General features: G+C 34.0%; 1 protein-coding gene across 2 annotated transcripts in view; it reads left to right on the top strand.

Moving 5' to 3' along the window:
• The window catches only part of Cdh8 (cadherin 8), a 345,035-nt gene that overhangs the window by 101,335 nt on the left and 226,033 nt on the right, over nt 1–17,667 (top strand). For both annotated transcript variants that reach the window (XM_027939092.2, XM_071604093.1), the window contains exon 2: nt 1,660–1,954. In XM_027939092.2, coding sequence (XP_027794893.1) covers nt 1,660–1,954 — 295 coding nt within the window. The remainder of the gene's footprint in view (nt 1–1,659; nt 1,955–17,667) is intronic.

Genomic DNA, 17,667 nt, shown 5'->3' with positions numbered 1-17,667 from the left:
TTTCCTTTTTTTAATAAAAATGCTAATGGAAATGTTAAAATGCACATAAATTAAAATGATCATAAATTAGGATTAATATCACATTAATGAATTATAATCCCACATTCATTAAGATAAAGTGGCATTTCAATATTTGTTCTTGTTCATAAATTTAATACAATAAATGAAAGGGATACACTTTGAGATTCAATAAATATTTGATGGAATCTTATGCTTTAACTTTTTAAAATATTCAAAAGTAAAGTAGGAAATCGAGATGCATTTGGATTCTTTGTTGCTCTTTTATGTCTTTTTTATAACCCTTTCTTTTCACTTATTGAAGCACTAAATACAATTCAAATTAGTGAGGAAAGTGATAGAGCCAGTTATGAATAAAAGGGATTCCTGGGAAAGATCAGTGTCTTTTGAATTTCTAGGAGTTTCTTTTTTTTTCCACACAAGACAGTATTTTTTTAAGCTAATATTTGAAATCTCAAAAAAAAAAAAAAATAAAGAAAGAAAGAAAATAGAAATCTCAAGGTGCAATATTTGGAACTGTATTGGCAGTTAGGTAACTGAGTTAAATGAGAAATATGTGTGCTTAAGCAACATTTTGAAGCTCAAATTCAATAAATTAATATTTTTTAAAAAATGCAACCCAAAAGTCATATATTTTCTTCCTTTATTTTGGTGCTTTTTTATTTTTTTTTAAACAGGAGTCAAATGATATAAGGGAGAAACTACATATTAGAATTTTCCTGTCTCTCTCTTGAGAGCAAACTGTAAGAATTTTAAAACCAGAGATTCTGTTTTTCCCCCATACTTACCTGCACCTGTCTTAGGCAGAGTACTTGCCTGCTAACATAAACTCAATAAATATTTATCCAGTAAAAAAAAAAAATTATGACATGACTTGAGATGTATTTTGATTCCTGTTAAGTCTTTTTTCCCAGAGAATTCCAGTTTGGAAAATATGCTCCCATATTTGGGCCTCAGTGCTCTTCTCTATAAAACAGAAATGATTTTCCTATAAGAAAATCCTGTAAATTGTAAGAATTATTAAAGAAAACAAAGTCTAACAAAAGCCAGTAGTTTTTAATATAATTCAAGTTCTTAGAATTGTTTGTGTTTATATAAATAGAGCAGACAAATGTGTGTCAAACTGGCACTACCATGTTCGAATACATTGGTGTGAAACTTGGGTAGCTGATGACTTGCCCTGTTGAATGTCAGTGTTCTCTTATTTTATATGAAATATTAACTCAAGTTTTGTAAAATTTAGGAAATGATATTATGAAAAGTAATCCACATAGTTCTCATCACTCAGTGATTCATAAAATGTAGCTAATAAAAATATCATTCAATGACTATTCAAAAATAAAAAAGAATACATACATTTTTGTACTTTCATCTGGACCTTTTTATCCCTCTGCATGTGTTTGAATGTATATTAAACAGGTCAGAACACCTTAGAAAACCTTTTCTAACCTATTTAGATGAAGTTTATTATGTTTTATTTCTGATTGATACCTTACAAGTGTATTGACTATTTGTACAGCCACCCTTAGCAAAAATTGATGAGGTTGCTTTTCAAAAGAACCAATTTGATATATGAGCAGGAATTAACTAAAAAGTGACTTTGTAGATGGCTGCATTACTAACTTCACTTTTCATTTTTAGCTACACACAGACCTGGATCCTGGAAGTAAAAAAATCAAGTATATCCTCTCAGGTGATGGAGCTGGGACAATCTTTCAAATAAATGATGTTACTGGAGATATCCATGCCATAAAGAGACTTGACCGAGAGGAAAAGGCTGAGTACACCCTAACAGCTCAGGCAGTGGACTGGGAGACGAACAAACCTCTTGAGCCTCCTTCTGAATTTATTATTAAAGTTCAAGACATCAACGACAATGCACCTGAGTTTCTTAATGGACCCTATCATGCTACGGTGCCAGAGATGTCCATTCTGGGTATGTATGCTTCCAATTTCACACAACTATTAAGAGTCATCTTTAAAATAGCTCCTGGCATCTGGGATGGTGTGATGCGAAATAAAAGACATTTATTACCTTCTTATCTCTAATTTGCATTTCCAAATCCCCTTTTTTGGCCTAAGTTCTGCAGCTCAATAGCTTTAGTCCCTCAGTAATAGGAACTGACTGAGGAGCAGTTTTATTAAAATATCTCTCCTTACACGACAATATTTCAATAGGCTGAATTTGTATTCCTCTCATAGACTTGTAGTTGGAGTATTGTTACTGAGGCGGATTTATCAAGATTTGTTCCAACATGCCAAGCTAATCCTATTGATATTTGCTTCATGTTTAATTATTTGTTTGTGTTTATTCACATGCAGATGCAGTGCATAGAGAAATAGGAAACCTTCTAGGTCTGTAGTCAGCCAGATATTGACTTGAGCTAGTGGGTCGAGTCTACAGTGAATTAGGCAGTCACTGTTGCCAGTGAGACTTATTTTTTGTGGCCAGCTCTTAACAGAATGATTTTAGGAGCCATGACTACCACCAATGAAAAATCTCACATTTTCTGAGCCATGGATGCATGTATTACCTTTTGTACAGATAAATATATATTTCAAAAGATAATTTTAAGCTTTTACATCCTAATTTGTATATATTATTTATTCCCAAACTTCAACCTTGATGCAGTTACCCTCAAAGCTCAGACTTGTACAATGAAAGGAGGGATATTTTTAAATTATTTTTTTTATTTATATGTGACAGCAGAATGCATTAAAATTCTTATTACACATATAGAGCACAATTTTTCATATCTCTGGTTGTATTCAAAGTATATTCATAACAATTTGTGTCTTCATACATGTACTTTCAAAGGAGGGAGTTTTGAGCCTTCTTTGTCTAACAAAAATAGTAGACAGGAGGCAAAATCACCAAAGTCATTTTTTGTAATGCAATCTGTATCCAAGTTTGTTTCAAATTGTGTTTAAGGATGTATTATGGATTAGGTGGTAGGTGATCATGATTAGACAAATAAAAATCCCATGTAGAGAATAACTAAAGGCCAGAACTAGGTACATGCAGACATGTACAGTCATTATTTCAAATCCCTAATTTGGTATCAAATAAATCCTCAGAGAAAAACCTGATCAAGAACCATGTGCCCGGGTTCTATATAGTGAGGTCAAACTACCCAGGAAAACTATCCACTTGCAGATATTAACACCTGGAAGAAATATATGATAAAGTATTCTCAACAGCATCTCTTTTTTTATTATTTTTTTCTTAGTACCAGGAATCGAACTTCATGAATGTTTAACTACTGAGTCACATCTCCAACTCTTTTTTTATATTTGATTTAGAGATAAGATCTCACTGAGTTGTGTACAGGGGCTTGTTGCTGAGGCTGGCTTTGAATTTTGCAGTCCTCCTGCCTCAGCCTCCTGAGCACTGAGATTACAGGTGTGCACCACCATACCTGGCCCTCGACAGCACCTTTACTATAGATACAAATAAAGGCAAAGTATTGATTGTGATATTCAAGAATAGATTTTGGTGCCCATTATCATGTATAAAAATAATTTATTTGCCTTCTCAATGTAGTCTCAACATTTTAAGATATTTTAGCAATTCAATGTGATGTTACCACGCCTTTATCTGCTCTATACATCATTCCCTTATTTTGTCACTGAATGCTTAGGATTACTTTGTTCCTCTACTTCCTTCTTCTTTTTTATGTAATTTTTTGTTTATATATGACAGCAGAATGCATTACAATTCTTATTATACATATAGAGCACAATTTTTCATCTCTGGTTGTTTACATAGTATATTCACACCAATCCGTGTCTTCAAACATGTACTTTGGATAGTAATGATCATCACATTCCACCATCATTAATTACCCCACGCTCTCTCCCTTTCCCTCTCACCCCTTTGCCCTATCTAGAGTTTATCTATTCCTCCCATGCACCTGCTCCCTATCCCACTATGAATCAGCCTCCTTATATTAAAGAAAACATTCGACATTTTTTTTGGGGGGATTGTCTAACTTCACTTAACATTATTTTCTCCAACATCATCCATTTACCTGCAAATGCCATGATTTTATTCTCTTTTATTGCTGAGTAATATTCCATTGTATATAAATGCCACTTTTTTAAATCCATTCATCTATTGAAGGGCATCTAGGTTGGTTCCACAATTTAGCTATTGTGAATTGTGCTGCTATAAACATTGATGTGGCTGTGTCCCTGTATTATGCTGTTTTTAAGTCCTTTGGGTATAGACTGAGGAGAGGGACAGCTGGTTCAAATGGTGGTTCCAGTTCCTTCTTTTTATTCCTTTCTCTCTCCTTTTTTCTCTTCTCTTTCTCCCTGTCTGCCTCCAGTTTCTTTTCCTTTTCCCTCCCTTCCTCTCTCCTTTCCTCCATTATCTCCCTTGGTTAGTTCATGTCTTTGGCTATTTGTTCCATCTGAATGGTTTTAAAATCATATCCCCTGCCCCATCTGCCTTCTTAGGCCAGGAACCCTGTTATCAGTTGCTTCCTGAACATTTTCACCTGAATGTCCCAAGGACAGCTTGAACTCCATATTAAAAATCAAACCCTAGTACTTCTTTTTTATGAAATTATTTTTTGTGCTTCCTAATTCCTCTGACTTTATCACTGATCCCAATATACTCCAAAATCCTCTGTACAAAAGGTACAATATGCTGAACCTTCTCTCCCCCTTTGAGCCTCAGCCTCACCTCACCTATTGAGTCACTAATCTACTCCTTCCTGACTGCTGTGCAATCTGAACACATCATCTCATTTCACTCTTATGATTGTCTTTCTAGATCAGACTGCAATGCCTTCCTCTGGATTATCTCAGTAACCTACCAAAGAGTATCCTTGATTCTGAATTGGTTCCTTCTTCAGTAATCTATGTATTTATGCTGGAAAATAAACAAAAACTCCCATAAATTCTTTTGTGTTTGTTTTCATAGAAAAATAATTCTCAGGCTCCTTAGCCAGAAGGACTTTGGATGGCTTTGTTTCATTTATTCTCTTTCTTCTTACCTATCGACAATATAACCTTGGTAGATATATAACCATTGCAGCAGCAAATAAGAAGTGATTTCAGGTCTTCATATTTTACCCATATATTTCTCCTTCCAAGACTCTACTTTATCTATCTCTTATGCAAGAAATTCTATTTTTATTTATTTTTCATCTCCTCAAAATGGAGTTGTTTCTCTATGGCTAGCTGAATTGACACATTTTTAGGGAAACATAACTTCCTAGCAAGACTTTACCTCTCCACCATCAGCACCTCCACAAAAAAAAAAAAAAAGACAAACATACACACACACACACACACACACACACACACACACACACACCAGAACAAAAATTTCCATCTTCGCAACTCCTTTTGTATTCTGACATGGCAAAAAGGAGCTGAGAAACATTATGTAACATTTCTTTTTGTCTTTTTGTTTTAGTCTATTCATTTAGGTCAGAGAACTTGCCTAAGTCCTCTTCTTATTAAGATTTCAATAAAAGTATTTTAAAAAATTACTGGCACCTCCAGTGCATGCAGCACACATTACCTTTTTTAAAAATTCTTTTTTTTTTTTTTGTGCTGGGGATTGAACTCACAACTTCATGCAAGCTAGGTAAGTACTCTACCACTGAACTATAGCCTCTAGCCCCAACACACTTTATATTAATTACTGGTAAATGGTGAACAGGGAAGCTCTTATTTTTACTTCATTTTTATGATTTCTCCAACTTAATGCCAACTCTGTTGGCTATGAATGTGCTAGAGGCTGCCTTTTCTGTGCATCTAAGTCATGTTCCTGATAGATTTGTTGAGACAGAAAACCTCAGAAACTTCCACAAACATTAAGACCATTTTCAGCTAAGAAAAGGTCTTTAAAGATTATTAGCTACAGAATGCAATGTGTGTACAACCACACACACACACATACACACACACACGTGTTAAATGCTTTGTCTTCAAAAACCTACATAGAATCCATTTAAGTTGCAAGAAAAGAATTTGAATCCTGACTCCTTCCCTGATTATCAGGTTGACTTTGAGATCAGGAAGGTGAAATTACTTCCTATTTTCCTTAGCTGTAATGCAAGGACAATAATTTCTATCCTGCTTTCACTGTGTGAGGATTGCATGATAAAACACAAGGTAAAGGAATGCCATAAAGTAAATAAGTGTTCCATAATTGGTTGTTGTTATGGCTTTTGAAATTATTTTTATTAATCTGTTCCCCATCTTACCTTCGTACCTTCCCTTATGTATTGATTTTAAGCCCTGGGTGTCTGGTTTCTCTTTGACTCCAGCCTCTCTGGTTAAAGGGAGCAGAGGCAGCTGCACTATTTTATTGTCAAGTGTGAATTATTCCCTTCATTTCTCATCAAGGTGAATATCATGATGAAGGTCAGCTACTATCTCCTTCCTCTCCCCATCACCACTGTTCTCTCTCAGCCTGTTTCTTCCCTCCCCTCTTTCCTTCTTTCATTTTTCTTCCTTTGCTACTGCAGAAATGCCAGCACCTGCACCTGTATGCCCTGAGGAATGCCAGCCAGGACTGAGGGAATTCATTGTGCAGAAAGTGAAAAATAAAATTCTAATTGAGAAATTTACCAATATTAAATTGAAATGAATATGATGTTCAAGAACTGTCTTCTAGTTGACAAGCTGTCAAGACAAAACACACATATACATTTGCCCAAATGGCAGCCAAATTAATTTAGAAATATCTTATTTGGAAGCAGGAGACATGGTTCTTTTATATTCTACTGTGAATTTCAGAAGTTGATGAGAATTCACTTTTACAGCAATACTGCATAAAGAAAGACATGTGAGCTTGTCTGATTGTAACTGTGGATACCAAACTAGCAATGCTAAAGTTGGTTTTTCAGTGGAAATTTGCCCACACTTATTGTTTCAAACAGTTTATGTATTTTTAATGTTATTGTGTGATTGTGAGGGATGTTTTAACCCCAACTGCATTGTTTAACTGAACCTAGGTTGGCATATAATGAACTTTCTATTTGACTTTGAAATTGGTTCTCAGATTATTTAACTCCAAATATGACTTCCACTTTTGTAAGCAACAAACTCCATCTCAATGTCACATTACCTGTGTAGTATATGCAATCTACGTGGAAGTGTGTTTGGAAAAATTTAATGATCTTATTTCAAAAGTACTGTGGCTCAAGCAGTAGCGCGCTTGCCTGGCATGCGTGCGGCCTGGGTTCGATCCTCAGCACCACATAAAACAAAGATGTTGTATCCGCCGAAAACTAAAAATAAATAAATAAATAAATATTAAAAAAAAAAAGTACTAACCACTTGGCCTAAAATAGATGCCCAATAAACATTAGTTTCTTTTGTGATTTGGTTCTACTAGTGTTTTGTATGATATGAATGTTTTGGTCAGTGAAAAAAAAAGTGATTTAATAAGACTTACCTTTCCATTTCACAAATCCACATAATAGAATTGGCATTATTTTATTCAAAATGGCATATTAGTGAATGTGGGGTCAAGAGATGTGATAGTAAGTGGTGCTTAAGTTGCTAAGCATTGTGCAGCATTGTGTTCATGTCATGTAGAACATGACACAAAAGATTTTCCTAGTTTTCTTGGCAATTCGGACTCCTCTAATGATGATCAATATGTATGCAAAGTTACTGTTAGAGAGAAGCTCTGTTAAATACTTCTAATATACTTACAATGTTTTGACTTTAAGAGAAATATTAGTTTCCCTATTCCTCATGATTTTTAATCACAAAAATGGGGGAAATAATAGCTACTATAAAGCCAGACATGAAGTAGAAGAACTGGGATTTAAGTCCAGACATCTGGTTCTACCTCCCATGGGTTTAACCAGTATGCTCTACTGATCTTTGATAATATCTCTAGAGAATTTTGTTTATATGAGCACAATGATTCTGCTGCATATTTATAACAGTTAATGTTTTTCAAGGTGGGAGAGCTTTTGAGGTCAGCCTACTTTGCAAATTAAATTGAAGAACTGAGATTAGAGTTGCAGAAGAAGTTTGAGTGAGATATTTTGCAATTTTCAAGATAAAAATACAAGAACTTTAAAAATGTAAGAACAATACATCAAATAGAAATTCAAGTAACAATAAAAATTAATTAAGAGCCATGTGGTGAATAGCTGGGGCAAAGTGCTGCTAATGTATTTAAGATAAAGGCAAAAGACAGTAAGTTGAATTGACTCTGGGCTTTCTGGTGGTGAATGTGGAAAGAGGATGCACTCTCCACCCCAAAATATTAATTGAAATATCATATCGGAAGAAGGTTAGGGAATGACTTAGTAAGTATGCATTTTATAGAGGCAAATATCACTGCTTTCCAAAATCTATCACCAAAAAGGTAATGGAAGTCAGTACACAATACACAAGCTCACTCACTCTCCTTGAACAATGACTCAGCCCAAAGAAAAAAATGTTACCATTATTAAATCTTTTAGACATTTTCCTCTTGAGAAATGGTGGCTATGTGTTATTCATATTCTTTTGTCTTCTCTTAGCATTAACATTATGCCTTTTCTTTGTAAATGTGCCCTTTTAGGGTGCTGATTCTCAAATCCTTTTTTTGGAGGGAGATCCATATAAAATACATACTATTTCTTTTGTGTTTTCTGTTATCTTTGATTTGGAATAAATTAATTCTTAGTGAAAAGTGACCAACATAGGTCATATATCTTTTCTGAATTGTTGGAAAGTAAGTTTCAGACATTTTGCCCCAAAATTTTCAATAATTTCTCCCCATATGGATATTTTCCTACACAAGCAGAGTATAACCATTCAAATCAGGACATTTATATGGACACATCATTGCTATTAAGTATTACAAATCTCTACAGTTGTCCTAATAATATCGTTTTATGATAAAAATCCATCCTATTCAGGATCCCATATGCATTAGACTCTTTCAGCCTGGAAAGTTTTTTAGTCTTTTCTTCCTTGTCATGACTTTATGCTTTATGCTCAACAATTACAGAAACATTGTTTTATAGAATTCCTTAGATGTATAGATTGGGATTAGATTCAGAATGCACATTTTGGACATTACTAAAGGATTTGTATTAAATGCATGAGATTTTGATATATTCCATGATTGGTGACAAGAACTTTGATCACTTCATTAAGGAGGTGTCTGCCATTTGTCTCTCTTGTAAAATTATTCTTTTATTCTCTTTGTACTTAATACTTTATGGGAAGACACTTTGAGCCTTCATAAATATTTAATTCAGCATCAAAATATGAACCCTAAATTTTAACATCCATTGAATTTTCTTGGCAGAGTTAATTATTAATATGAGAACTGGAAATGGTAGTTTTCTCAATTCTACAATTCCATACACATTTATTGATTTTCATTCTCCTATAGAGAAAAAGTTCTTATACTCCTATTTATTTGCTTGTGTACTTATTCATATTGTTTTGGAATTTTAGATTTCTGTTTTATGCAATCAGTTATAATTAGAATTATTATCCTGCTATTCAGATTATCTCCAACTTGGCCATGATATGGCCGTGAAGCTAATTCTGTGTCTTAGTGACATGCCTCTGTTATTCTTAGGTGGCATTTTTATCTTCTGGTCCAACAAAGTGTTTAAAGTGTCATTTTGTATCATTTTATCCCAGTCTTATTATAGTGTACTTATACAAAGAAACCTAGTTCCACTTAAAAAGAATTGCATATACACACCAAAGACCAGTATTAGTTTTAGTCATTGCTATTAGGGTGCCATTGTTTCCCAAATCTCTCAGTGGCTCAGTAGACAGGGCAAAGGTAAAGAATGGATGGAAGTATGTGCCTACACACATGCACACACATATTTATCTGTCCACAAATGACTGAATAGTGTTGCTCAGAATTTCTTGTTAATTCAGGACCTTGGAGAGTGGTCTTATTTGGAATGAGGGTCTAAAAGGTATAATTAATCCAGTCCAGGTCCTACTGGGTTATATTGAATCCTAAATCCAACGACTGGAGACTTTAAAGGAAGGCCACGTAAAGACACAGACACACTCAGAGAAGCCCATGTGATGACAGACGCATGGACTGGAGTTATGGCACCATAAACCAAGGGGAGCCAGAGTTCCACCAACAGCTAGAAATAGCCTGAAAGTTCCCTTCAGAGGAAACATGGGCTTGTCCACCAATTATTTTGGAGTGCAAAGAGTGAGAAAATAAATTCCTGTTGTTTTAAGCAACCTAGTTTGTGGTAAATTGTCATGGCAGCCCTGGGAACATAATATATTCTCTATTAATAAATCATGAGCTTGCCACTATGTTACCATAGGGTCCATTCTTTTTTTTTTCTTTCTCTACCAGTAAGAAACCTGAATTATTTTATCCTTTGTATATTTATTAATTCCTCAGATAATTCCTCAGACCTGTCATAATTTATCTCTGCTTGTTTCTTCTGCCCTACACCTGACTTCCCATACTGGTGTTAGTAAGCTGTCCCATTCTTCCTCCACAAACTTGCCCGTGGAGGAAGAGATGGACCCCTATCTTGCCAACCATACCTAATGTCTTTTGGATTTAACTGCTTAAGCAGAAGGCAGTCAGAATTGGGGACAGGAAACTACAGAACACTTTCTACATTTATTTGACTCTTAGTATACCAAAGATCTACAGCTACATTTCCTATTCTCTATTCAAAATAGGCATAATGCAAAGAGAGGTTAAATATGTTTGAATCAAAGCCAAACTGTTTCTCCTATTGAAGTCTTTAAAGTACTAATATATCATAATTTGAAAAATTCATCATATGCCCTTATGAAAATTTAGACATGTATATGATCACAGAAACACTTTTAGAATCCTGAAATATTGCAGGGATTTTATTCTACAAAAGCTTTAAAAACACATATCTAATGAGAATAGATTTTTGTTTTTATGCAAGACCACATGTTAATTTAGCATGCAGCTAGTGAAATTTGCAATTTCTAAAAAGTGAATTGCAAATTGTGATGACTACAGTTTACATGGATTAGCTTGTTATTCTTGTTATTTGCCCAGTATAGTTTAGTTTCAAATATAGAATATACCTAAGGTAATAATTAAAGAGACTCACTTTTATAATTTTTTATTAAAGAAACAATTTTTATTACATAAGCTAATAGATCAAAGGATGTTACAAACTGACAAACTGTCTTAAGCCTAACATACTTCTTTTTCATAATTTAGAAGTGGTAGCTTTATTTTATTTTATTTTTTTGCTCTCTTGAGGCTAGACTTTAGAAGAATTCAGTAGCATTTCTCTATTTTTAAAGGAGAGATGCAGAGTAAAAAAGGGGAAAGCATATCTTGATGGATTTGATTATATTTTTTGTCTGGTTTGATTCAGAGTGACGAACAAAATTGAAATTCTTTAGGAAAACATGGGCGGGAAATCATGAGGATTGAAATAAACACTTTCAAAAGAAATCCAGCTGCTGTACCTGATATGAATGCCAATAACAGCTGTGGACCCAAAACTTTAAGATGGGGTGAGGAGTCTGTCATTTCTTTTCTGCATAAAGAAGCTAAACCTCCATTAAATGAAGACAGTATAATAGCCGGCAAATGTGTGTGTGTGTGTGTGTGTGTGTGTGTGTGTGTGTATATATATATATATATATATATTCATATTTAATTCATTATATATATGTGTATATACATACATATGTATATATGTATATATGTGTATATATAATGAATATATAATATGTTTATTGTATATAACATACACATATATAATATGTATGTCTATATACATATACATACATATCTTATGATAAATGTGAGCCAAAAGATTCCAATATGTGGATTTTGTTTCAAAAGGTCTTTTTAAGTAGTTAATGGCTTAGAAATTACCAGAGTATCTAAATGGGATAGCTGGTGACAGTTAACTGTGAGAGGTGACTGAAAGCATGTTTAGTGAACAATGATGGAAATATAAACCAAGTTTATTTGCATATTTTTTGTGATGGGGAAGTTCCTCTCATCAAGTTTTTGCTATAACACTAGTTTTTATGTAGTCCCTCAATTCTAAGGTTACATATTATCTGTCAGTTCATTGATAATAGAAAAATGTAGTTCATCCATTGTATTGTCCATAATATATCATCGGCTATTTTAGGATATTTCATTGATCAACTCATATTTCAGTCTCTTCAGTTTGTAAGGTTCTTGGATCCAAATCTCAACCCTAATATATATATATATATATATATATATATATATATATATATATATATATATATAAATTATATAATTTATATAGATATAACATAGATATAATGGCTTAGAGAACTTTATTATAAATTTTAGAGAAACACTGCTTTCACTCACTTTGAAAATAGTGAACATTTCAGAATTCTTCAGTCTGCTTCAACACACTCTGCCCTACTGCCACTTGGGATTCAATGACCAACACAAGCTAGAGGTTTTCAACAGTTTCTTCTGTTGTTCAACAGTAGTTGGTCTTTGCAATTCTTTCTAAAAGATGATTCTCAGTAACCAACCAATGTAACCTAATCTGAATAATATAAATCACAGGAAAATATGATGAAATACCTCATTCGATTTTACAAGCTGTAATACTACTACTACTTTTGTTTAATATAAAAAATTATATAGACGTATGTTTTGAAAATTTATATGAATGCCTAAAATTTGAACATACTGAAAGAGTGGACTCAGAATTAACAATATCTAAGTGAAGAAGTGACATTGATGATATATCTGAACCTATGCTTTGAAACCTAGTCAATCCTGTATGTACCAATTAAACTTTAGTTTCCAAGCTATTCACAACACAGCAGTAGCTAACACTTAAGTTGTATTTATTTACTGTTTATTTATTTTTTTTCTTCTTTATATCCTGTGCTTACTTTTAGGAGCAATATTAAACTCCATTTGATTATCATAATGTTGACTCTTTATGTTCCTTGGAAATAGTTCTTCCTTTCAGTCAGATTTTGGTTCTTGCTATGTATAGATACATTGGTTTGTCTCTCTGAAAATTGCACCTACTTCCCTTTTCTTGGAGAATTTTTCTATGGCTAATATTTTATCCAGGCCCACTCTGAGCCCCTCAGAGGAAAATAACACACCTACTGCTTTCTATTCAAGTAATGTTCTGGTACTTGAAATACTGAAAAGTATTTTCAAATCAGTAAATCTGCACTTATCACAAGGAAAATCAAAACACTCAAGAAGAAAAAAAAACTTTATTACAGATGTAAGGTTGAGAAATCAGGTGGGATTTTATCCAGACATTCTCAGGATCCTGTACTCTTTTTTAACTCATTTCCCTTAGATGCAAATTAATATTTTAAGATCATCATACTTATTGATCCTAGAGTCAAAAGGGCAAATATTTCATAAGTTATTCAAGCCATATGTGTGTCTAGAACTCTGTAAAACAGCATTAGCACCCATGCTGTTATGAGAATGTTTTTTCTTCATTTGTTATAAAACCGTTATAAAATTCTTAAGAGGGGCTAGAGCAAAAGCTCATAGAGTTCAACTTTTTCTTACATTTGTCTGGCATGCCAGGGCAGCTCTGAAACACATGTCTGAAATTCTCAAGCATTGATCAAATATGAATATGGTGCACCTTTCTCAATATGTTTTAGGGTATGGCATGCTTTCCTCAGAACCTTGCCTCTCCCAACCAGTAGATGTTTTGTAGACCCTGTCTGTGTTTATGAGCAACACAATTCTGTAAATTTGGGCTTAATTGTAGTCATGGATTCATGAGACATTGCTTTTCAATTGGTAGACCCAAATGCTTTTATTCTTTGATTGATTAGAAATCACAGATTTATAGTTTTCTGCCTTAGTTTTATCTTTTCTGCCAGTAACTTAATGTAGAGGAAAACATGAAGTAATTTATGTGGCAAGATAGCTGCTTGCATAGGTAAGTGCATAGGTCAATACATAAACGTGGTAGAAAAGATGCACAAGGGTCCACACTGACAATTATTTGGATTTCTCCTGCATGAAGAATGTGTTCTTCTTTTCTTCTTTCTTTCTCTTCTTCCTTTCTTTCCTCTTTTCTTTCTTCCTCCCTCCCTCCCCTCCTTCAACAGTATGGACTCAGTGATTGTTTTTAAATATATGTTTGGGATATAATCCAATAAAACTTTAATTTTAACTTAGTTTTGCAATTTTGACTATTCGAAGTCCTTTCTGTTGGCTCCTATATTCCTTTGGAATATCCATATAGCTATATCTCTATATCTATTTATCTATATATTTATATATGCATTTCCATACATTATTGTGCAACGTGATCCAGGCTTATCTTAAACAATGATTATGCTAATTCTAGAAAAGCCATTTCTCTAAGAAGCTTTGGTTTCTTTCATTGGAAAACAATGTTAAAAGAAACCAAGATCTGAGTGCTAGGTATAGTTTTTGTTCCTGGTTTATGTTTGCCAATCCAGCTCTCAGTTAAATAAGGACAAATAAAGGTTTGTGTGGCAAATCACCTGGCATCTATTTTCCTAATCGTTTTATTACAATTGTGCTTCCGCCCCCTGTTAGAACCAGCTCTATCAACTAGAGTACTAAGCTATGTGTGTTTAATTTTGACTTTAGTTTCACATACTCCATTCACTCTCAAAATTACTTAGATCTGACTGCCATATGACCCAGCTATCCCACTCCTTGGTATTCATACAAAAGATCTAAAATCAGCACACTATAGTGATACATGCCTACCAATGTTTATAGAAGTACAATTTTTTAATAACCAAGTTATGGAGCTGGCATGGATGTCCGTGAGCAGTTGAATGGATAAAGAAAATGTGTATATATACACAAAGGAGTTTTATCCAGGAAGAATGAAATTACATCCTTTGCAGGTAAATGGATAGAACTGGAGAATATCATGCTAATTAAAACGAACCAGATTCAGAAGGACAAGGGTCAAATATTTTTCTCAGATGCAGAAACTGTATAGAAAAAAGTAATATAAAAAGGAAGGATATCATGAAATGATCTCATGAAAATAGAAGGAAGACCAATAGAGTAGAAAAGGATCAACAGGATGAGGAGGGGAGGGCATGGGGAAATACCAGGAAAGAAGATGTACTGAGTTATGTTACATCTAGCTACAAATATACCACAATGAATCCTGCCTACAGATATAATTATAATGTACTAGTTGAAATAATAATAAAAGGGAGGTCAGTAGACTAAAGCAGGTGGATAGGGGAGGGAGGAGTGGAGGGAAAGGGGAAATAATGGAGAATGAGATTGATCACATTTTGTTATATGCATGTACAAATATGGCATAATGAATTTCACTATTATGTATAATTATTAGGCACCAATAAAAGAAATAATTAGGTCCATTTCCCTCCCCATCCTCTTCAGTAAGTTGTAATGATGTACATGTCATAAATTATTTTATGTTGTGACAGTTGGCCATCTATTCAGAAAGCTCTTAATTTCCTAAATTATTTTATTTTACATTTGCATGTATTGTTCCACTCTTTGTGTTGTAAAGGTCTATGAGTTTTGACAAGTACACAGAGGCATGTATCCATCATCACAATGCTTTACAAAATAGTGTTACTACCTTAAAAAAATTCTGTGGAATTTTAACTATTGAGTTTCCTTATTTCCAGCACTCCTGGCAAACACTCTTCTTTTTACTACCTATTATTTTATCTTTACTGGAATGCCATATAAATGAAATCATAAAATATATGGACATTTTACTTAATAATCATCACTTAAAATTCATCCATGGTTGAATAGCTGGATAATTCTTTCTGTTTTTCCACTAAATAGTGTTCCATGATAACAGCACTATAATTATTTTTTTCCATTTGCTATTGAATGGATGCGTTCATTTTGATTGGTTATAATTTTTGTATGTCATTATGAACAAAACGGGTATAAACTTCTGCATGCAGGCTTTTGTTTAGAAATATGTTTCCATTCATTTTTGTTTAGACGTAAATTTTCACATCTGGTAGTATGACACCTGGATCATATGATAAAAGAATGTTTCACTTTATAAAAAATTCCAAACTGTCTTCCAAAGTGGCTACAACCTTTTGCCTTTGTACAAACAATGAGTGAAAAATTCCTGTTGCTCTAAATATTCACCAACAATTCACATTTTCACATGTAGAGACTTTAACTGTTTTAACAGTTGTGTACTGTTATCTCATTTTTGTCTTAATTTCCAGTTTCAGAAATACAGATGGTATTGAGAATTTTTTCCAGGGTTGCTTCTGGTCTAGGATATAAGTAGACATTTGACCCTATTTACTTCAAATTTCTCTCAACCATGGGTGTTTGCCAGCAAGATAGTACAGACATCGAAGTATCAACAAAAATATGTGAATTGGGAACCATCAAGAAAGTCTCATCTTTTCCTGGTATATTTTAGATAAACAGAGTAAAGCTAGGTCTCCTGGAAGTGAGAAGGGATAGAACGAGCAAAAGGGACAAGACAACACAGGGCACTAGAAGACTTCTTGTTGGATCTCTCTGATTCTAGGAGCATAATTTTAGGAGCCTCAGGCAATCCCCATCTCTGACTTCCAGGATATTTCCAGCTATCTGCAGATGACAACTTAAGAGAGGGAAGGATATATTAGGTTCCTTAAAAATAAAACTTCCCTAAAAAGTATAAAGCTGTTTGATGGGTCCTGTGGGTGGCAATGACAATGGATTATTCAAAGGGAGGTCTATTAGAGAGGAAAGATATGGAGGTATCTTCCTGACAATGTCAACAGAGTATACCGAAAACATAACATTCATGCCCACAGAAATTATCTACAGTTTCCTCATAACATGGGACTTAAGAAGAGACTCATATTTGAGGCTTCCTTGTGAAAGATCTTGACTTCTTAGGATAAGGCATGTTGTGGACATTAACAGTATGTACTATATTATCTTTAAACTATACTAAGAACAAAAGAGGAATTTTGATCTTTATCTACCAGTATCTGTTGCACAGATAAAAGCAGTGAGGTGCTAAGTCATATCCTTGGGATAGTTAAAAACAACCTAGGGGTGGGATATTCTTTCTACCAAGTTTATGAAAGGTGCATGCATGTCCTTGAACTGAAAAGAGAATCAGAGTAGGTATATCCCCAGTTCTCCATGCTGCCTGCAATGTCAGTCTTCCATCCATTTGTATTTACAGATCCTATTAATGGATGTAAAATAACCTACAGACTTCTGTTCTTTTAAAAAATTGCTACTTAAAGGAAAAAATGGATGATCAAGACTGAAAACAAAGGCAAAATTCATTCCTGAAGATGTCTTTATTGTCCTTTTTCTGACATTGACAGAATAATCTGAGTAATTATCATCATAATCATCACTGCAGGATTTCTTCCTTTCCTCCTCCTCCTCCTCCTCCTCCTCCTCCTCCTCCTCTCCTCCTCCTCCTCCTCCTCCTCCTCCTCCTCCTCCTCCTCCTCCTCCTCCTCCTCCTCCTCCTCCTCCTCCTCCTCCTCCTTCTTCTTTTTGGATTGCTATTCCAGTGTAATTACTAGAGCTGCTGATACCATTAGGTGACAATAAATTAATATCAAACAATTCCCACATATTTATGTCTAAGTAACAAGTTACAGTGTCAACACTAAATGGAGAGAGATGCAATGTATCCACCTTTAGACGGCTGTACAGCTGCAAAC

The sequence above is a fragment of the Marmota flaviventris genome, chromosome 18, assembly GCF_047511675.1.
Source record: "Marmota flaviventris isolate mMarFla1 chromosome 18, mMarFla1.hap1, whole genome shotgun sequence".
Taxonomy (NCBI): domain Eukaryota; kingdom Metazoa; phylum Chordata; class Mammalia; order Rodentia; family Sciuridae; genus Marmota; species Marmota flaviventris.
The sequence above is the reverse complement of the archived record's forward strand: the minus strand, read 5'-3'. Positions and strand labels throughout refer to the sequence as shown.